This window comes from Pagrus major, chromosome 24 (genome assembly GCF_040436345.1).
Source record: "Pagrus major chromosome 24, Pma_NU_1.0".
Lineage (NCBI taxonomy): Eukaryota > Metazoa > Chordata > Actinopteri > Spariformes > Sparidae > Pagrus > Pagrus major.
The window spans coordinates 7,182,416-7,205,817 of NC_133238.1; the positions used below are offsets into that span (position 1 = coordinate 7,182,416).

Sequence of the window (23,402 nt, forward strand, 5' to 3'; positions counted from 1 at the left end):
ACCAAGAGAAAGGAGAAAGAATGAGTAAGTAAGAAGAAAAGAATTAAATGAGCCAGCCAGAAAAAGTAAGAGCTGGCTAAATAGCCTATCTGCCTTGGAGAATAAAGGAGAGACACTCAGAATAAGAAACAGCCAGAGAAGAAAGAGAGAAAGGGGGGAAAAAGTGAGAGAAAAGAAGAGAGATGGATGGGTGAGCCAAAGCTCCCGTGAAAGTGCAGCTCGGCTGGGGAGGAATAAGGAGCTTAGGAATATATAGAAGCAATGCTGCTGCGTTCAGAGGCACAGGGAGAACAGTTAATCAGCCAAGCAGAAATGTTATCGCAGTAATTAGATTGCTCTGTATGTATTTGGAGAGGGGCGCACATATCCCGGTGGAGTTTGCAAGTAAAGAGAGAAAAGAGGGAGACAGATAGAGGGAGGGTGAAAGGGAAACAAACGGAGGAGAAGACTGAGAGAGAAATGGGAGACACGGAGAGAGATTAACACCGTAGAGAGTTGTGATGTAACACGGTGCCTCCTTCTCCTGTTCTGGCAACGCGGCGCTGCTTCACGGTGAGACAAGTCGGAAAATATTCCAGGCTTGAAATAGACAGAATAACATTCGCGGCAAAAAATAGACAACAAGCGCTCTTTAAAATTGGTGTGGTTTCCTGGTGGAACTGAGGATCAGGCTACAAGTGGACAGTCACCCAACAACAAGGTCAAGCCAGGCCACTGATATCCCCGTTGTGATCGACGGCGCCGCCAGCCAATCCCCGGCCTCTTTGCAGGAATCCCCGCCTCTGTTCGATAATGAAAACAGCCAGCAGGTCCTGAGTTTTCCCCACTGGGCATAATTAAATCTATTTATCTGACTTCCTCTCCATATGCCCTGCGCCGCATACCGGCAACTTGGCCCAAATCGGCTTCCATTAATGGCTGATATTAGCAGTGATAGGACTGGAAAAAAGAAGGAGCGAGTGTGAGAGATAAAAGTGCCGCTGAGGAAGATCCACCCGATGCTAATCAGAGTTAAAACAGCTTCACTTAGAGCATATTAATAATGTAGGGAGGACGATGCGGGCGGACGATTCATCTGTTGGTTCTTATTTTGATATGTAATTCTTGAGACTACATTAAGTCAGTTTCACAGAAAAAAGGATAGAAGGAGACAGCAAAAGATACGTAGTCAACAAATGTTATTACTAGCATTTGCGAACCAATTCCAGAAGATGAAGTGACTTCTGCATGAGAAAATGTGCTTGTTGTCTAACTAATGAACAACCTCGCCGCAAAAACGTAATGGTCGAATTGGGAAGAATCAGTTTAATTTCCTTTTTAAATGACTCTAATTTAACACCTGGAGGAGGCAAGATGGAGGCAGACAGACAGGTATGAATGCACAGCAGGTTGTTCTCAGGGGAACGGAGAGCGGATATGGAAAGCTTTTCTTAATCAACGCCTGGCCAGTCCCCCGAGTACTGATGCTTCAGTCAGACAAAAGAGAGCGACAGAGGGAAGGGAGGAAAAGGGGAGGGGAGGAGGAAAGAAGGGACTATGGAGGGATACAGGAATAGGAAGGAAATAAGAAGAAGAGACAAAGAGAAGGAGCAAGGAGGAAGGGAGGGAGGAGGATGAGGAGAAAGAAAGAGGAGATTGTGGGACTGCATGACAGACAGCAGGGAAGTTAAGGGGGGTAATGGTAGAAGATGAAAGGAAGAGGGGACGGAGGGAGGAAAGATTAAGATCAAGGGATGGAAGCAATAGGTACAGAAAAAAGAAAAAAAGAGAAGGGGAAGACAAAAGAAACAAAGAGCCAGGAAAAAGGACAACAGGGAGCGAGGGAAGGAAAACAGAGAGTGATGAAGGGAGGCAAGAAAAGTAAAGGAGGGGGAGAAATGTGGAAGGAGAGGTTTTTCCCCGACAGTGGGAGTGCTGCGCCGTCCGGGGGCCGCCTGCTGAAATATGGGCTTCCCTTTAATTGTTTTGCATTCTGATACGGGGCATATTTTAGCAATTCCACAGAAAATCTGTCGCCGCCGGCAATTTGTCTTGTCTTTTCTCTTCCCTCTCCTCCCCACTTCTGTCAGGGAAACCATTAATATTAAACGAGACCACTGGGCTACACGCCTCAGTCTCATACCCTGCCATTGTGGAGGGTTGTTTGTATGTTGTGTCTTTGTGTGTGTGTGTGTGTGCGTGTATGAGTGTGTGTGTGTATTAAGTATGTGACTCCTCCACCCTCTGTCCTACATGTTAACAGATTTAAAGTAATTTTGGAAGAAGTAGGCAGATCTCTAATCATGGAAAAGTTTTAATAACACACTATAAAAATACTTTACATTACAAGTAAAAGTCTTGAATTCAAAAACTGACCTAAAAGTTAAAGTAAAAGAATGTTAGTATTATTTAAAGTGGATTAAAAAGTACTTCAAATTTTTTACTTAAAGGAAAAGTTCACCAAAAAATGAAAATGCAGTCATTATCTACTTAACCCCAGGCCGATGGAAAGCTGGGTGAAGCTTCGTAGTCAACAAAACATTTTTGGAGCTTCAAACAAACAAACAAACAAAACAAAAAATGGCTCCATACATCCAGTCCGGAAATATTCCAAGTCTCTGAAAGTCCCGAGATCCTAAATTGATTTGAAAAGTAGTTATTTACAGCCTTCTAAAAGCTGAAATCTTCAGCTGGGATGCTAAAAGTGTTAGCGCTCACTCCACGTCTGAAGTGGGTGCACGAAACAGACTGTGTGTCAAGGGTGTTAATAATGTATTTTCAAATCAATATAGGATCTCAGGGCTTCCTGAGACTATACGTAGTATACGAGTATTACACCAGATCATCTGTCTGTAGTTTATTTTTTCAATGTATTGCTGTAATTTTGGACAGTGAAGTTTATTGTTAAACTGTGAAACATCCTACCTCGATTACATACAGTATCTTTGAGAGGTCAACTTTGAGTGATATATAAACTGATATTTAAAGAATATTGTCAGAGAAGTCGATATTGGAATTTTTTCCTTAGATTACTCCCTCATAGGGGTATCAGCATCGGCCCCAAAAACCCAGCATCAGTCAGACTCTAAACAAAACCAAAACTATCTGTACGGTACTAATAAAAAGCTATCCTTGCTCAAAATGTACAGCTGTAATTAGCATTATGTGTCTCTACTCTTTAACACTCAGTGCATATTAATGCGTCAAGAATTAATGTGCATACTGCAACACATAATGTTGACAATTTGGATGCTGTGAGATTAGAGGTTTTAATGTGAGTGAAAAAATAATGTTTTGATACCCTGAACCGCCATAGTGTTTACTGCTTAAAACTATCTGTGATTGCTTCTTTAAAATTCTTAACATTTTCTAGGCTGGAGGCTGGGGAGAAGTTTAGGTCACCATGGCTGCAGATGAGAGCCATTGGCAGACTGGGAAAGGTTAAACTCTTGGCTCCTCCGGCCCTCCACACATCCTCAGACAAGAAACAATTAACCTTCTCCGTCTGGAAAGCAGAGGTCACATACTGTGTGTGTTTTAGTGGGAGATGCAAGAGGGCGCAAGGAAAGACACAAGTAGGGATGCATTCTTGCATGTGGGCGACATTAGCAGGCCTTAAATGACACAGGAAGTTCATCCATCACTCACGGCATGAAGATGACTGGATGGGACACAACTGCCATCGGAGGTGTAATCGCTTCCTGGCGCCCAGTGCTTTGAGTCTATGTGTGTGCGCGAGCATGTAAGATCAAATGCTAATTGGTCGTGACTGTTTCCTGTGGCCACATGAATACCTTTAATTGGCTGGTGAGTGATGTGCAGTCGGCTGCCGAAATGCCGCTGAGCTGTCTGGCCGTTACGAATGTGTCTGCACTTCAAACCGTCCGTCCCTCGGGGTCAATCCAAATGTCATAACTCGATAGGAATTGATGGATCGTGAAACTGATCAACACAAATGGCAGTCTCGGCTCACTGTCTCATTTGATAATTACCTTATGGGCAATAATTCAGTGTACAAATGTGGGTATCGTGTTTCTTGGGTGGATGAGTCACAGACGTTACCGGTAGAAATAAAAATAAAGAGTTTCATGGCTTAATGAGATCTGTGCCATTTGAAAAAACTTACAAAACTCTAGAGAGCATTATCGAGTGATTCGCTTTCTGATAATTGCTCCATACATAACAGTGGTTGTAAATCAGTACTGAACATTAAGCCGAATAAAAATTAATAATTACTAGATAAACTGGCTGACTAAAGAAGTTACGGTATAACTTTAAAGTATAGACCCCAATATTCCATGGGAACTCAAGGAAAAGGAGGTAAACAAGCTGTTTAGAAGCCTATGAATAAAGCAATTAATTCTTCAACTGCTCCGGTGGAGTTACTTCACGGTGTAACTGCAGCAGGAGGAGTGAGTCGGCATCCCTGCCTCACCCCTCCCCTCGCTGCCTTACACGGAGCTGCATATAAGAGAGAGCTCTAAGCCAAACGGTGTGGTTGAAGAAGAGGAAGTGAGGCAGGTGTCGCCACGGCATGAAAGACAAGGAACATAAAAGCCTTTCGTGTGAGAAGAGAGGGGGGATTTCAAGGCGAAGGCATGAGCAATGTAGAGAGTGAGAGCAACAGAATAGGAGAGGGAGGGAAGGGCGGAGGCCTGTTGTGACTGCCCCTTTATCAGCTGATATATATGCATGAGGATTTCCTCATCATCTCCACTGTCAATTCCCCGTCCCTCTGATATTTGACTGACAGCTCACATCAACACCAATAAACCCGCACATCATTTCAGGAAAGCTGCCCATCGCGCTGGATGGAGGGTAGAAATGGAGGGAAAAAAGTTAATTTGTTTTTCCGGCGGCTGCCGTCGGTGATAGCGCCCGTGTCTGTTTGCCTCCATGGCAAAGTTGCAAATTAGAATTGTGCCTCAATAGCGGTTACAGGGAGCGAAAGCTCATTTTCAACGACTAGAAAAATACTTGGCAGCTTTTTATATTTAGAATGGCGGGAGTCTTGCGGGGTGCAAATTGCGCACAAATCGGAATTATGACAAGAAAAAAGAAATAGCTGTCATTTTGAGACTTCTTTTCCTCTCTGAGGGGTGATTCACTGTTTGCTGTTAACAGTATTTTTATTGTTACGGTACATTTCGGGGGTTGAGGGGTTTGGTGGGAAAACAACATTAGGCACTGTAATGGAAGACAGGCTTGAGAGTCATAATGGCTTTAAAAGACAGGGAGTGACTTGAATTGAGGAAATGTACATGGAACATATGCAGACATTGATTCACACTGATTCACACTGACTCGATGTACATCGACCAGCCACAACATTAGGGGGTGTACTTGGTCTGTAACAGTGTTTAGGTGGGTGGTGTGTGTCAAGTGGCATCCATATGAATGCCAGAACCCAAGAAGAATTGCATTGTAACAAGATGATGGGTGTTAATCACTTCATCTTTCAGTGGTTTTAATGTTGTGGCTGATCCGTGTACATGTATACAAGTAACCAAGTCTAGGTTCCTTTAAGTGAGGGTTAACACCAACAGCAGATGAGAGACAGTAGAGTGATATCAACCCTCAGCGGGATTTGCATGATTGCCGTCTCCACTTCAATCATTCCAACCTTTGGCCAACATGAACACTTGCAGACTGCGAATACAGTTTGCAAGGCCATACATTCCCTGTGCACATGTATTTAAGGCAGCAGTGATTAGTGAGCCGCAGCGGTGTGTTCCATACATGTCAAGTGTTGCAAAGAAAGTGATTTGTGGTTGCATATATTATTTATGGAAAGATAAAGAGATGAATAGAGATGAAGAGAGAGCGCGATAATGCTTATCCGCAAGAGATAGCTCGGTCCCATGTGCAAAATGTATGGCCTTATGCATATTTTACAAAAGAGAATACTAACATTATTAAATACTCTCTTGGAGGCTCCACTCCATAGCAGTGCAGCTAATAGCCCTTAAATGCCAGATGAGATGGTGGATCAAAGAAATCCACCTGCAGTGCATTAACCAACGGTGGGATTAGGTAATGCACCTCCAATGTAGCCCTGTCACAGCTTAGAGTCACTGCTGAGACACCCACACAAACATGTCAGAGGGATTTTGGCATGCCTACCAACACTTTTGACAACCAGGGCCCATTCAAATAGTTGTGTACACCTATCCTTCCTTCCTTCATTTTCTTTACTTTCTGTTATTGCTGGTCTTGTGTGTTTATAGTCACCATCTATGACACTGTTGGGGTCCATTTTGGCACCTCGTGTTGACAACAAAAAGGTTTTTAGTGTCATAGGCAGCTAAAGCTTATACATTTGCTATTGTAAACGCCCATTACCATGTTAATCTTCTCCTGGGTTATTCTCTAATGCACAGGAAATGATTTAATGGGTGGTTACTGTATCACAAGCAGCGGAACAGACTGAGAAAAGAGCAATAATGACAGAAATGTCACAAAGACAAAATCTAAGCACTAGCAGGAGGTCTGCGGGACCTCACAGAGCTCATATTAGCACACTTAATTGCAGAAAATTGCGAACTTGTGTGAATTCAAGCGGGACTTGGGAGGTCATTTTGCCTGAAGTAGTCTCGTTATATCAATAGTACATTCAAGGAAATGGAGAGATGAATTGGGAAAGGAACACCTAAGTATATATAGAGGGCTGAGTGGAGAGATGACAGCAGGAAGTTACGAAGGACAAAAACGAAACGGGGCGCAATTGAGGTCATGACGAGAGGAAATAAATACATTTGAGGACAGCCAGAAGAGAGGAGGCTCATCATGAAACTAAAAGAGGAAGGGAGCAAGGACTGATTGTAAGGGAATGAGGAGGCGGCGCGCACAATAACAGCCGTAATCCAACAGAAATCATCTTGCAGCAGGGCCCCTCCAGTTTGACAACAAGGCTTTGGTTCTGTAGAGTACAGCCCACCAGTGACTACCTTTCAACCCAGCACATCCTGCTGCTCTGCGATAGGATAAGAGCGGAACGGACGGCGCTAATTGGCTTGCTTCCCTGTCGGATTTCTTCAGCGCTGCAAACAGAGAAGTGGGGGAGAGGATATATCATGTTGTATGTGGATTTGTAAACAGAGGATCAAAACCCTCGGCTTTCATGTCCCTTAAATTGGCGGAGGGGTGTTGGTGTACTGTCACAGCGGGATGCCTGCTGATAGCCATGGCTAAACATTGATCCTGACTGACTGAGTGACTGACGGGACGCTGGGACAGACGGGATGTGTCAGTTCCCAGCAGGGCTGGTGGGGCAGTTGAGCAATGACGCACCCGGTGATTGGTGACACACGCTAAAGCACACGGAGCCACACACAGAATAAACAACCTAGAAGTACACGCAGTCAAATGTCACCTGGGAGCAACACTTGCTCGATGACACAAGCAGAGGATGTTAGTCACAAACTATATCCTTCAAACCCTGACCTCCCAATTAAGTCATGTTGGATCAAACCATAATATGTCTAATCCTTGCACAAAAACAAGTATGAGCTCAAGGATAAGCTGTGCACACCAGAATTAATGCCAAGATCAACTTCCCAAGGATGGGAAACTTGTAAAAATATCACCTTAAAGCACAAGGAACCTTTACTTTTCGGAAAAACAATGTTGTTGGCAAAGCTTTTATAAAAATCAGAGTGTAATGTAAATATCCTTGTGTGATGGAGACATCTGAAACCCCTGACCAGGTTATCATCTTTGTTCTACAGGAGTATGCGGATGTGGCAGCAGTACTGAGAGAAAACAGCAGAGCAGCCTGACTTCAAGTGTTAGTCTTTCTGCGGTCTGTCAGCGGCGCGGCCCCCGAGGCTACGTTCCGGGCAAAGATTTCACTACTGTCTGCTGAATACAGACAAGACAGGCAGTCAACCTCTACTGAGTGAAGGTCTGAAGGGCACCGCCATTTGTCTTGGCTTATTTAGCAATCAGGGAGACGGGATGAGAACGGGGCTTTGAGAGCCTGGTGATGAAAAAGAGGAGATGCCACATCTGAGGCCATCACACTCCAGAGTGACAGGAACACGAGCAGAGTGAGAGAACAGCACAGCTAAGCCAACACTTGACTAATCATTTCCAAATGAAATATTCAACATCAACTCTTACACAATTGTTCACTTGCCGGCAGCTAAAATATTGAGAAAGTCACATCTACATTCACAATGAGCGCATTAGTATCCTAGTTTTGAGTTTTTGGATATCTGTTTTTTGATTGTCTGCCTGCAGGTAAGTCTTGATCTCTCACAATCTATATCGTTATCATGGTATGAGACTATATTGTCAGAGATTTTGGATGTCATTATTTTCTGACATGGCGTAAGTGAAACATCGGAGCTAAAAGACCCATCCGCTTCTTCCAAATCAGCTGCGTGGAAAGTCTGGAGTGTGAGTGGTGGATCGGACGAGGACAGTGTGTGTTGTCGAACATTTGTATGCGAGTGGAAACATGTGGAACTTGCTAACGTACTATGTATCAGACGGCATCCCCCAAGTGTGTCAAACAACGGAGCGAGGCAATAAAGTCCAACATTTTATCCGCACTATTTTTTAGCAGCCTTTAGATGTAAAAGCAGACAAAGACATCACCAAAGCAATTAGCATTTGCATCATGTTTAGATTTGTTTTTTATCAGCCCTGTATCAAATTGTGACCTATGTTAGTGTGAACGTCAACTGTCAACTGCTCAATGCACAAGCAAAGTGAGGCAGCTATTAGTTTCTATGCTCCCACCTGTAGAACAAGCTGCCTGAATACCACGGCTAAAAACATTAGCTTTCACTGTGGCTTTACAGTAAGTCAGGCACATAACCTCTTTGTAATCTGTAACAAGTAATACTATCAGGTGCAGCACCTCTTCAGCTATACATAACACAGCAAGGTCTAATGGATAGTGAGGCTAGTTCTTTCAAACATGTCACATGGTCTTTATTACCAAATAGATGTTGTCAGATTGTTATGAAACCGTAGATGCAGCCCGTCCTCATATAAAAACAGCCACATAGGTCGACTGTGAAAGCAGCTTATAACAACCCATTTTGAAAGGTGGCGACCTCTAGCGGCTGTAGTAATCATTACGGCAGTAAAGGAGGAAGTCAGGGAAAGTAGTATAAAGAGCAAGAAAGTCTATATAGGGATGGTCGGGGATGGATGGTTGAGTAAAACAGGCTTAGGACTTTTATATAGGAGACAGCTGTTCATGTCCATCTGTGAGTTATTCTAACCTTCTAATTTAGTTAAGTTACGTCAGGTACACGACGTAGCTGCAGTTATGTACATAACATAGGTGTGGTAAATGTGCAAACTTCTATCTTTTCTACGCCCATTATGGGCTTCTTAAAATCACTTTGAGCACTGTTGTTTAATGTGTCATCACAATATTAATATCAGCATTTTCCCACCAGATACATATCACAATGTGGCAAACGTATACAAAATTACATGTAAAAATGTTCCAGTTTATGTTCAATGCAATGCACTGTAATCCACTACCACAGTAACAAAATATCATCATTTCTTGGTACAGTTAATCTTGAACAATCCCCTCAGCTCTACTTCAAGTCACATCTGAATTATGATTGTAATTTCTAATTAATTTTGGTAATAAATTATACCCTGACTTGGCCAATGACGGATGGATAAGTGAAGCAAGTCTGACACCAACTGGACTATATGTGTGTGTCGGGTCATTTCACCATTTATAAACATACATCATCCATTAATTGAAACACAGCCAGCAGGTGTAATAATGTACAATACTGAAACAGTCTCCACAATGCTTTAATATCAGACTGGTTGTGCTGAGCTAAGGTATACTGTCTGCAGAGTTAGGAAATGATGGTCTTCATATAAAGAGGATCGCAAATGGATTTAGCGAAGAACAAATGTTCCCACAACAAATATGTGATCTCCAGAGGTCACCTTATACCCAGCTGTTCCCCACATGCTACTGCCAAAACCAACTTGTTCTTCAAATACTGGCGCAGCTAAACTAAATATTTATGGCCGCTGAAAGGACAGGGCTGACTTCCAACATTTGTTGTGCTAGCTGCTGTTGCGCACACTTTCATTGCAGAGGTAAATTGAGGTCATATGTTTATAATTTGCCCTTTTCCTAATGCTGCCATTGGAGTAAAATAACATTTGAGAGCTGCAATTAGATTGAGCAGCGCAATACTCCAGCTAATTAAGTCATATTTCAAGTTCAATAACGATCAAGTCGGCTAGATAAAGGCCAGAGAGAGAAAGGCGAGTGTGTGGAGCAACAATCTGGAAGCTTTTTACAAGGCTCACTTCTATTGTTGAGTTAGAAAAGCACTCAGCATCTGTGCCTGGATGAACAGTGGGCTGGTTTTGAGTGTCTCTGACTATTGTTGCCAATTCAAAAGGTTTGCAATGAGAACAAGGAGAAGCTGTGTGTCTGTCTGTGGGTAATTACAAGCATGTGCCAACAATCACATTCATATCCAAAAGCTCACAGAGGCAAGCACATAATAAAGAATAGATCACATTTTTCCAGGTCAGCACTGAGTTGTCAGAGTAGGAGGCTTTTTCATTTTAAGCTCCTCACAGCGCCGACATAAAAAGTCTCAAATTTTACCTGTGGGACTCATATTTGACTGCCATCTAACATAATCACATGTGATGCGAAATCTTTAGATTTCCACATGGTCTAAGAAATGAACATGTGCATTTCATAAACAAACTCTGAAGACATTGTAAATAGTCTCTTCTACGTGGCCCTCTTTTCCCATTTCCATCACAGTTAAGTTTACAGTGAGGTCATTTTCCCTGGTTTCTTTGCTATTCCCTGTGACAGTAGAGAAGCCATCTTTGGCTTTGGGAAACACTGATCACACTTGATTAACACTCGATTAATCAAGAAAATAATCGTTAGATTAATCGACAAAGAAAAACACTGATAAAGATAATCACAAACATGCTGCATATCGGCCCCCGATAATCTGCCAGGTTGATAATCGGTCTATCCCCAGGCAAGAGAGTATAAAAAGAAGGAAGAGAATAGCAGAAATCCCACCTTCAACATATACACAGAGAAATGCAAACTGTATGCTTGTGGAGTACAGATGCAGACATTTCTTTCAAAACATATAAACACAATCTGTCACACAGCTAGCAGTGTCAGCTTCTACATATTTGCCTCTTTCGGCTGCAGAGAAGCAGCAGAAGCTTGATGTGTGCAGTAAATGGAACTATATAGGATGCCACAGGGCTGAAAACAAGCACATTTTATTGGAGAATTCAACTAAACAACCACCTTTCTGATTGCTGTGTGGAACTCCGGTTCTCTGTGCATGTCCTTCATCTTGCCCTTCTCGTCCCTGCCCTACTCTCTCCACCGCCGGCCTAACCATGTGAACATCTCTTCCATTACTGCCCTTGACACTGTGGCCGATTGGATTCTTATCTGCCATCTGTAGGCCAACGCTCAGCCTGCGCTATCTCTCGCCACAGCCTAATTGAATCTCAAGTGTTGGAAGTGCAGTGATACACTGGCCACACCGTGTCACCGCCAATAGATAAGGATTGCTGTTGGAGGATTGGACCACCACAATCACGATGGGGACACGTTGATAAAGGGGTGACAAGCGGTTTGGGTTGGTACTGTGTCGGTGGGACTTTACTTGGATTGAGAGATAATGGATACCCTCCATTACCGAGAAGGTTGTGTTCATATCCAATAATCCTATATCCCATAATCCTGCTGTGCTGAGTGGGTAATTTGTTGAAACCTAACCAAGGAGAAAGTAGGGCAGGGTGCTGCTGTTTTCCATCGATTTCTACATAAAACCTAAATTTTATTGTTTGCAGAAGGGATTTATCTCCTGTTTAGTTTCATTCACTGCAAAAAACTGCTTGTCTGGTTTTAAGTCTGATCTAAAACCACCTCAATCTGCAGAGAGACTGAGACAATAAAAGTTAGATGACCAGTAGTACCAGTTCTCCTCTGGATATCAGTTCAGTCTGATCACAGTAATCACAGTTTTGTTGATGCTCCGGAGAGACCTTGGGGGTTTTGGAGTCATGATGAACCTCAAGCCTCATTACCTTCTCTGTTTTAGCTCACATTTGTCTTGTTAGGCAGGTGACCTTTTCAATTTAGAGAATCAAGGCAGTGGCGTGGCAGTCTTTGAAGCTGATTTGCCTAATTTATCCTCGACTAATCAATCACAAAGAGACACCTTGATGCAAGAAAGTTTAAAGGAAAGAAAACCCACAAACATCATAATGGTGTTTGAAAGTAAAATTACAATTACTGACTCATGATCGATGACTTTTAGGGAAGTTAAAGTATTAAAGGACTTCAGGTTTCCTACCTTAAGAGGCCAAATCCTTTCTTTTTGGTCTTCTTCTCTGGATCCTCCACAGCATCATCTGCTTTCTTCTTCCCTTTGCTCTTTTTCTCTTTCTTCTTCCCTTTGTTTTTCTTCTTCTTCTTTCCATCCTCTACGTCCAGGCCCTGGCGCGAGGAGCTGCTGACGGGCGTTTCGTGCCCGGAGCTCTGCTCTGACATGTCGTCGTCTGCGGAGGACGAACAGTTCATGCCATTAGACGCGGAGGTGTGAGTGGGCAGAGGTTGTGGTAGATGCAGAGACACAGCTGGGACACATATTCATAAATGCAGCTGCGTGTGTTACATTATCATTTCATTCAGTATGCATTTCACTGTGCTGTTGAGACATCTGCTCAGTAAGCTAGTTAGGCTCCTATTAAGCAGCCTTTCTCCCAGTGCACAAGGCTGGCCAGAGGCAAGTCTCTACACCTGGATGAGTTCTACCAGCAGTCATATCCACTATCCTAAGTTGAACTGACTCCTACATGAAAAAGGCCAGCCCAAGAGGAAGCAGGGCCTAACAGCTGTTAAAATTATTCTAATTTTTGGTTTAAAGGGCTTTTCACATCAAGAATGATAACTGTATCATTCATGGTGATGTGTTAACTATGTGAGCATCACACTGTAGAACCATAACATTCTGTAAACAGTGATTCTCCAGCTGTATTGGCAGTTCAGAAAAATGGATATTGATGACCTGTTACTGTTAAGCAGAGAAATCAAATCAGTTTTATTTGTATAGCCCAATATCACAATCACATTGGCTGAATGGGCTTTATAATGTCTACAGTGATCGACACCCTCTGTCCTTGGCCCCTTGATTAGAGTAAGGAAAAACTTTTCATGATAAAAAAACACACTTCTAACAGGGGGAAAAAAGATGGAAGAAACAAAAACAAACCAGAAGGATATGGGTTCATGAAATTCTGAAAAGATGAGAGGAGCGAGGACAATCCAATAAGTACTGTTGTCTTTTGAAGACTAATTTTATTCATACTTTGTATGGGTAAACATCAATTATTCTGGCAATTGTCGAAAAAGATATCAGTCCCCACCAAGACCAAAGACCATTTACAGCCTAAAAATACATTATAAAATAACCGTTGAATGAGTTGTCAAACTTAAGTAAATGTAAAATAAGATGGATTTTGATTGGCTGACAGTATTTCTAACGTTTAGTTATCATTCTTAGTTTGAATGGCCCTTATGTGTACATTTTTGTAATTGGTAACATAATCTATTGTATTACTAAAAAGTGAAATCTAATCTGAATATATTTGTATTACTTTTGTATTACTTCAAAATCAAACATTGAAAATATTACATCCAAAAAAATAGAAGCAGCCCAAAGAATTTTAGCTCCACAAATTTTCTTTTTTTCTCAAATTGCAAAACATTTTCAATACAAATGAAAAGCATTTTGCATATACAGTGTTTACCTTGGCTCAAATTAAATTACAAAAACAGTGTTGGTACAAACTAAAGGTATACTGTGTGTACACAATATAAAGTTGCTCCTCTGAAACTACTGTCTAAAAGAAAATGATATATTCAACAGATATATATATATAAAAAAATATAATCAAGTAACCCTTGACAATGTAAATATAACATAATAACTAATGCATTACAACACAACCCTACCTGTTGAAGACAGAAATCTATACAAAATTAACTCAATCTATAATAACTTACTTCACTTAATCAATTATTTGTCATCTAATAAATTGATTAGCAACTATTTTGATAATTGATTCACGGGTTCTAGTAAGAAAAAAGTCTAAATTCACATATTCCAGCTTTTTAAATGTGAATATATCTGGTTTATTTACTCCTCTACTGCAGTAAACTGAATACCTTTGGGTTGTGGACAACACAAGACATCTGAGGATGTCATCTTGGTCTTTGGGAAAGACTAATTGATAAATTGTGGAAAACAAAATCAACAGATTAACTGACAATGAAAATAATTGTCAGTCGCAACCCCACTTGTATGACTGTCATTCAGCTGCAAATACTGGCACAGTCTAACTGCTCATCTAATACAACTGCAGATGGGTGATTTTTCACACTTCAGATTTCTCTAAACATCGTTACTGAACTCACTAATTTCAGCAAACATGGAGGATCATTTCCTCAGTAATCACACAGTCACACACTCAACATCCAACATATCTGTGGGTTCGTAAAGGTAGAGCAATAAAAATATGCTGCTGTAAGATATAAAGTTGCTCCTCAGAAATTGCTGAGTGGATAAAATCATGTAGCATTTCATTAAGGTACTTAGGCTAAGCGCTGTCCCTTGGCAGGCCTCTGGCTCTTCTTGAGTGCCAGTGTGTTATAAAGCCTAAGGGATGTGCATTGGCAGCGCGGTGTCTCATTTAAAATGGATACAATGTCGAGGAAAGAATCCTATATTATAGCAGCAGTGACAGTTGTACATTAAAAAGGAACATTCTTTAAAGTGGACTCTTTTGGCAGAGCAGTTCTACGGTGTACATCTCTTCTAAAACTGTCTGAACTCACTAATTCTGGTTTTAAAATGCCAATGAGAAGTCTTACCATCTTCAGAGGGTCCATCGTAGGACTTGTCGATCGCGGTGCGGAAACTCTGGTTGCATCCCCGCCCCCGGACCATGTGCGGACGCGGGCGGTGAAAGGGCACTTGGGCTTCTATGCGGCTCTGCTTGGCCTCAGACACGGCCGTCTGGAGGCTCTCCAGGGAGCTGGACTTCCAGAGGCCCAGGGTCGGGCCAAGTGCTCCACCAGCTGAAGGCTCTGAGAGATAAAAGAGACAAGAGAGAGGATGGGAGGGCCTGTGAGCGACGAGGTGGACCGATGTTAAACAGAGGATGAGAGGGAGAAGGGAGGGCAGGGAAAGCAAACAAGCCTGGTTGATGGAAGAGGAGGGAATTCCGCTCCAAAATGAGAGATGCTGCCACTGATAAAAAGACACAGAAAGATTTTTAGACTTGAAGTGACTCTGGGTATTGAGATCATAAGCTTTTAGCAGAATTTACCCCACAAAACGATACTCATCTCCCACAGTCATATTTCCTTATTTAAAGGGCATCTGCATTAAACTTCCTTAAGCATTAATGCTTCCTGAGATTTAACTGAGATTAAGATCAGTTTACAAAAAGAATTGCAGGAGAAGAAGAAGGAGCCTGGACAAGAAATTTCGGATGAGTTATGGGAGGGTGCACTGGAATGAGTCCATACTTGGTCCGTTTGTGCCAAATTAGACCTTATCAAGTGTTTAGTCGTGCAATGTGTCCACTGGACCAAATCAAGGCTGTCCAAATATAACCAAATTGTAACACAGAAAAAGGGTTTGAAAGTGTTGTATGTTGGAGATATTGCAAAGCCCCCTTGAGACAAATTTGTGATAATGGGCTATAAAACTAAAATTGGCTTTACTTGATTAATCAGTCACTGAGAATTCTTTCACGTGTGACTTCATAATACATATCTCTAGAGAGCTATTGGTATTTTTAAAACACACTTTAAATATGTATGAGACATGGATCGAGCTCAATGCTCCCATTGCAATACTAGGAATTTCCTTGAACACAACTCACTACTTTAAAATTAGATGTTTCCGCTTCTCTGACTTTGCTGGCCAGGCACTTGATTGTAATTAAGTTAAAATCTCAATACACTTTTTCCTATAAGCATCCATTTCTCTTCCCCTGCTATTGGGTGTTTCATTAGAGCTTTTACACATACATATATTATTTGAAAGTAATGTAGAAGTACAATGTAAAAACTGATGGGTTTTTTTCGTATATGTTTTACGCAGACGATGTTATGTTATATTTTTTATGTTCTGCATATCACAATTTTGCAACACAGTTCACTTGTGGTACCTCTGTATACAGAGTAATTCCCCACATCTGCAAAAGAATACTAGTGAATGATAAATGTTTTTATATGATTATCCCACTTAAAGGGTATGGCTGAGTCTAACTTATAGTGCTGTTGTGCCGCTGTTTCTTGTGTGTGTATTTGTCTTTCATTCTGTTGTTCTGCTGAATTTAACATTCTTTTATTTTGTTAGTCTTCTGTGCCTTGATCTCTATAACTATATGGGGAAAACAGCAATGAATACTGCAAATTCAAGTTCTGAAACCATAAATGAACATTAAAGTAAGCAAACAAACATACATTTTAAGGCATAGAGTCAAACTATGTTTACTAAATCAGGATTAAAGACAAGGGTATCAGCTTGTGTTGGGGTTCTACTTGTTTCGTACAACTGCATAATAGCTTCACTAAAACTAAAAACATGTACTCACAGAAATACATAAAAAAAAACATCAATTCATAATTTAGTTTAAAATGTATTTATAAAGGACATATTAAAGATATTGATATCCTGACATTTTGGAAGGCTTGGATGTAGACTGACTCAGTCTTTTAAACTTTATACAGGATAAGATCACTTGATTTTAACATGAGCAATTAGCATCAGCTCACACACTTTCTCCATAATGGATATGACTTTTGGGAATGGAGGTTAAAAAAAAAAAAAGAAATATAAAGCTATGAAGATGAAATGTAGAGAGAGAGAGGAGAGCAGGGGAGATGGGGTGAAAAACAGGCTTGACAGAAATGGGGAGAAAGTCAGAGTCCTATAGGAGCAACATAAAGGAGGGGGAAAAGAAACGATGAATGAGGTGAAGTAGTACAGGGACAGGTGAGGAGCGGCACCATGGGAACTGACAGGCTCATGCATAAGCAAGAGAGAGGGGGAATAAATGAACTGCCATCATACTGTACTCAGGTATGGCCTCCAACTCGAGAGAGGAAGAAAGGGGAGACGGAGGAGCAGGAAAGCGATGAAGGCCACAGCTGATTCAGCAGGGGAGGGGGAGGAGGAGGAGGAGGAGGCGGCACCGGGAGAAGGGAAGATTCGAGGAAAAGCAGAGCTGTAAGAACGACGGGGAAAAAAATTAGACAAAGGAGGATAGAGAACAGATGCTCGACCTACACGCTGTGAGAAATTGAAGGACAGGTGACCGAGAGTGGTAAAGGAATAACACACCAACCATCCCCAGTTGTGTATCGCAATGAAACAGTGACAAGTACTCTTCAAAGAAGTTACAGACAGGTTGCAAGCAGCGATTTTTTTTTTTTTTTCGTTCTGAAACTTTCCTGTAGGGATGACTTTCTCGCATCATGGCACTCACTGCTTAAGACGTTCTTTTTTTTTTTTTTTTTTTGTCATTTCAGAGGCTTCAAAGCTCCGAAGTGGAGCAGGGAAAAAGGGGAAGTGAAACTGAAGCGGCGATAGAGTCGAAGGAGGGGGGGAAAAGTAAGCGGAGCGTTGCTGCCTTTTAAGTCCTAAATTGACTTTCTGTGAGGAAGTGGGATTTATGGGGAATAAGGGGTTATAAATAGAGAGGGGGGAGCGCTCAGGAATAAAACGCTCAATTTGAGAGGCAGGATTTGTGTCACAAATGTAATTACGGCTGTCCAGCTCGCAGCCTGATAGAATTAAGCTCCTTGCCAGCGCACTGCTGCACTATACACAGAGAAACTGTGTGTGTCTAAGTGCGTGGGCATGTGTGTGCTACAAAATGGGAGAATTTTGGTCCAAAAAGAAAAAAAAGTTTAAGTCATGATACTGCCTGTATGAGATAGCGGTGTGTGTCCTTGACCGCCTTAGATGAAATAGAGGGAGAAATATTGAGCACAATTCACTTTACAATTTGCTGGTGTGTGTGTTTGTGGGGTTGCGAAGTGCACTCATTCCATGCATGTCAGGCGGTTGAGGCTGGAGGTAAATGAATAATGAGGGTTTAATAGGATGGATGAGCGGGGGAGAGGTGGCTATCATCGCCAGCTCGATCCAATGGAGGGTGAAATCAGCGTTTATCACATATCGCTGCCCGCTGTGCCAGCAGATGCTCTCGCGGATCCGTTCGCATCATGTCTGCCTGATTGCCACTGATTCAAGCTGGTGCACATATTTGACAAACAGCCTAACAGCCAAACAGGCCAGGGTGACGGCAAATGCCCTTCACAGCTGTAACACCCCTCCATCCAAGATGAAGCAATAATGTCACGCCTTAACTTTCTGTTTTGCTACTTCTCATCTTGCGCTAGTCGGGAGTGGCAAAGTGTGAGGAGGTACTTTGGGTGTCAAGGTTTTCGGAAGTAACATTTTCTGCAAAGGCAATGTTAAGTGATGGCAGTTGGCGCTCATGCATGAAAAAAAAAAAGTACAAGCCTGTGTTTATACAGTATATACTTCAGGAGGAAAGTCAAATACACAGTATGAAACTTTTGCCCCTAGGTGTCTAAGTCAAATCAATGAAAACAAAAAACAGTTGACTGTGTGAGGTAGTGTGGGATCATGGGAGTCGTTTTCATTAGTTAATAATCCCCATTGCCAATGATAATCTATCGATAAGATTAGATAAGATCATCGATAATAAATTCAGCATTTTAAAACCTGTTCAGTTTTGGATTATAGGTGAATATTTGATGTATTCTTCTGCTGTTGTTTGGTGTTTTGTTCCCAATTGCAACAATAAAGTCTACAGCTCTTTTCCACAGCAACAGCAGCTGACGCCTCGTAATTTCCCTCTTGTAATATACATACTCAGCTCTGCAGTTATTTTCCCTCGTTGCCACTGTGCAGGCATATGACAAAGTAGTTCTTTTCCCTAGCAATGTGTTTACATGCATCATTTTCTTATACAAGTCGCAGCAGCTTGTTTGAGTAATATTGTAGAGAACTGGGAAGTCGTTGTCCATGACAATCAGACTTTCCCATTTATCTGAAGTTGTTTTAGGTAGTTCAGTGGAGGAGAGAACCATTTTGTACTTGGTTTTTGCGAAGGAATCAAACAAGCACCGCTGGTTATTGCTAAAGGACATTTGTATCAAATGGAAACTTTCTAAAGATCCCCCTTGCTGTGCTGTTGGGAGGTTTTTGAGCCCTTGAGTTGCAGTGGCAGCACTATAGCCTGCTTCTTGTGGTTCATCTCACAATGAATGGCATCTGGTATGACGACTCTGGTGTTTGTAGGTGTGAAGGGGGCATCACGCTGTTTGTATAGTACTTTTGAGCAAGGAAAAATATGATATCTCAGATATTAAGTTGACATACTGTACGTCATTAAAACTGATGCCCAAAACATAAAGCTACTATGTCATGTAGTTCATTAATCCATGAGATTTCATGAGATATCCATTCAGGATACTTCTAAGTGCTGTATCGTAGGCTCACCTAGCCACATGAAGGCCGGTTGGGTCAACGAGCCACAAGTGGCCCTAACGACTCTGAAACTCAGAGCTCACACTCCCACACAGAGTTTAAAAGTCTGCAACTCCCCTCCAGTTAGTTAGAACTGAAGAAGCCTCTTGGATGAGAGGTGAAACCTCTCCAAGAAACTGAAACAAGTCCAGTTGCCTATGATACAGCACTTAGATTTAGCATGACCTGGATGACTGAGAACCTTCATCAACATTCAGGATACTATTAAAAGGCGCCACATTTCCAAGAAGTCACCTGTCTATCAAAAGTTGATTTTGATAGACAGGTGACTTCTTGGAAATGTGGCATTCTTCATGCCAAAAAATGTTGCTGAAAAAAGAGGACCTGCTGCATTGATTGTATTTCACACATGCATATTGTAGATGCATGCACAACCATGTGCACATGCCTGCACACATGCCTTACCCACACAGACTTAAAGTGATATGTATATTGTGACTTTAGTCAAGGTTGACTGCTGTCGTGTCTGTACCGAGCAGACAGCAGTCAAGTCTTTGCCTGGAACGTAGCCTTGGGGTCCTGCGGCGCTGACAGTCCCTGCAAGGCCTACCACCGCTCCACATGATGCTGCTTTGTAACTTAAAAGTGTCACCTCAAAAGCGAGTGTTACGCACCTACCACTTGTAACTGAGGCAAACTGATGCAACTTGCTCTCTAGTTTTATGTCAGGGGGGTCAAAGCATTATCAATAATGATATTTTGGGTGAACAAAAAAAAGATTGCAGTCTAACTCTAAAGTGTCCGTGTGTTTTTACCTCAGCTGGCACAAATGATCAATTCAGAATAAAAGCCGTTTGCACACAACTCTCTCATTATTTCACCCAATGAACACAAGAATAAATGAACTAAAAGATGTCCAAATTACAGGCTTTGCCATACAAACTGTGTGTGCAATAGAAATGTAATACCCCACTCAGAATTATGCACACAAACACACTGCTAAGCTCTGCTACCCCGTCTCACCAATTACAATATCCAATCAACTGGGGGGTTAACACAAAACTGTTAAACAGAATATTGTCTTATTTATAGTAAATGTGAGATTGTTGTTCCAACCACAACATACAAACAAGCACACACACGCCAATATAGTGTAAACCCCTGGCACACTGCTGAACCCTCCCACAGAGTCTCAGCAGGGTCTTAACACTTACCTATCAACTGGACTACAATGTGCTCCACAGCAAGCAGCTTTGCAGCAGACTGGTTGAAAGGTTGCCACGGTTACAAGAAAGTGCCCCCTCCATCAAAACTGCTTGGGGTGGCGGTGGTGGTACGGATAAGTGTATATGTGTGTGTGTGTGTGTGTTCGAGGGGTGACGGTGAGTTGCCAAGGAGACACTTTAGCCAACAGTGAAAAGGGGCTTGTTGCTCCTGGCCATAGCTCTTTAAATTGGAGCACACACATGCACACACACACGACCACATGCACATACACTCACACACACGACCACAAGCACACACACGCACACACACACAAGAATCACAACCCTGCTCACATTTATGCTTATAGAAACCCACATGTAAACACAGATCCACACTCGCACTTTTCCATCTAATATCCAATCTCAGGACCAGCCAATAAACCCTGGAGCCGTGTTTTCCTGGAGACCAGTAAAACAGGCCCTGACCCGCACTCCTCTATAAAAACACATGACACACACACACCTGTAAAAGAAAGCCTGCTCTCAGCATCGCCCTTCTCAATAAAGGTTATTGAATTTAATCCAACAGAACTATTAAATAAACCATTACAAGGGTCAGACTGTCCCGCTCCTGTGTGACACTGTTTCAATAAAAGTGATCTAATTCAATGGGGAAAGTCTTGAATTACAATACACATGAACAATTCCATCTCAATAAATGTTTATGAATGGATTTAAGTTCTTTAAACTATACAAAGAAATGGACAGAACAGAAAAAGGTCTCCTGTGACACGGATCTTAATTGCTTCACCTTAGATTGAATGTACTGAATATAGGCTTTTAAACCTTTATTGGAGAAAATCCATGACATCAGTCTATGACATGCGTGAGGTCTAATAAGCAAAAAGCATGAGTGGCATGAGGTATATGTCTGGCATTATTCTATATATTTTCTCTTCTTGACAAAAATGTCATGAAAAGACAAAAAAATGTGTTGGTCCGAATCTTTCCCAAGCTCACTGGTTCCTACTGAAGATACAAATCTATAAGAATGGGCCTGAGATGTGTATTTGAATTTGAAGAAAATGTAGGAAATTTACTAAAACAGCTGGGCACTAGTTTTTAACAAACACTACAGTGTATTTACAGGGGACTATTTTCACAGGTGGATTAATACACATTTGACCGCACTACTGAGTATTTACAGCACAACAATGGTGAATGTGGGATAACTTAGAACAAACTACCGTGCCCATGTTCTTAGTTGCCAAGTCTGCTTATTATAAGAGACTTTGGGCTTGTTTTTCTATAAAGTCGCTTACAAATATTGGCAGTCCCACGTTGTGTTTTTTTGGGGGGCTTGTTTCCAAAGTGTGGCTGCTTATCTGGGCTTGCTCCCTATATGTCTGGTCTCTCTCTATACACTTCTATTAAGTTATTTGAAAACATGATAGTTGGTCCTGTTGCAAGATCTGTCCACAACACCACTCCTCCTGCCCCTCGTCTTTCCCGATGCACACAACTGACCGCCAGTGAGTGAGACACTTAAGATGAAAATCGCAGGATTGATGGAGTTTCTTCGGCTACTTTGCAAACAATGTCCAAATGTCCAAGGCCAAATACAGAAAAGATACAAAAAGAAGGTGAGAGAGTGAATTAAATGACTGGATTCGACCACAAGTGGAAGAAGATTCAAAGGCAGTGTAGGCGTGAAATAGGTGCACATCAGTCTTGTTCAACATGCCACCACTGCTAAAGTAAAAGTTAAATGATTTGTTATATGAAACTTAATTACTTACTTTTTGTTGGCCTGTTGGATTGTTTGTTGGTTTGTTTGACACCACGGGGGTTGCAGCAGAAAGAATAAGGCTAAAACTGTCATACACGTCATGCCATAATAATAGTTCTTAGCAACACATTAATTTAATGGAATACACAAATGAAATTATAGTCAGATCAACTCGTTCCCTAATGACGGGCCAGTGATATTATAAGCCTATTGATTGTACCCATTAACACAGTCTGGGATTTCTTTGTCAGCTGTCCGTCCTACATTTGGCAGCTGCAACTGTGTGTTTCCAGCCTGGATTATGACTTTAACTTTTCTTCTTCTATATGTCTAATATCATCGTTTGCTCTTCTTTATAAAATATTCCACTCTACTGTCTGTAGACCATCTTTGTAATTGGTCGTATGCTAAAAACACCTCCCCTTTTTTGTGAACTCGCTCATGGTTAGATGTGGAAAACTTGGGTTGGCATATCAAGTTGACCACCTTCAAGTGACAGCTTAGCAAGATCGCGACTTTTGTGGTTAGTGAAGCCAAATACCGGAAACATGTATGTATGTTGAACTCTCTTCGTAGTACAGGCCCCCGGTGGCTTGTTTCTTTCGCAAGATTTGGCAACACTGCCTACGTGATGTGTTTTCTTTATAGTTTTTTAACAACATTAGTGCTCTATGGCATAGAGGAAGTGGATATCAGGCTATAAGGATTACTTCATTGGTTTTGCATATTTCATAGCATTTGTTGACAATACAGACTATTGCCAGCCTTGTCCTTTAAAAAGGGAAGAATGTTTTGGGACAGCAGTAGGAGAACAGCATGTCATTAATGTTCTGT

At 41.7% G+C, this 23,402-nt stretch overlaps 1 protein-coding gene across 1 annotated transcript in view; it reads right to left on the reverse strand.

Moving 5' to 3' along the window:
- pard3ba (par-3 family cell polarity regulator beta a) overlaps window positions 1–23,402 on the reverse strand; it is a 183,866-nt gene that overhangs the window by 58,850 nt on the left and 101,614 nt on the right. The window contains exons 18-19 of the mRNA XM_073462491.1: window positions 14,909–15,124; window positions 12,330–12,534 (exon numbers count right to left, since the gene is read on the reverse strand). Of these exons, the coding sequence (XP_073318592.1) occupies window positions 12,330–12,534; window positions 14,909–15,124 (421 nt within the window). The remainder of the gene's footprint in view (window positions 1–12,329; window positions 12,535–14,908; window positions 15,125–23,402) is intronic.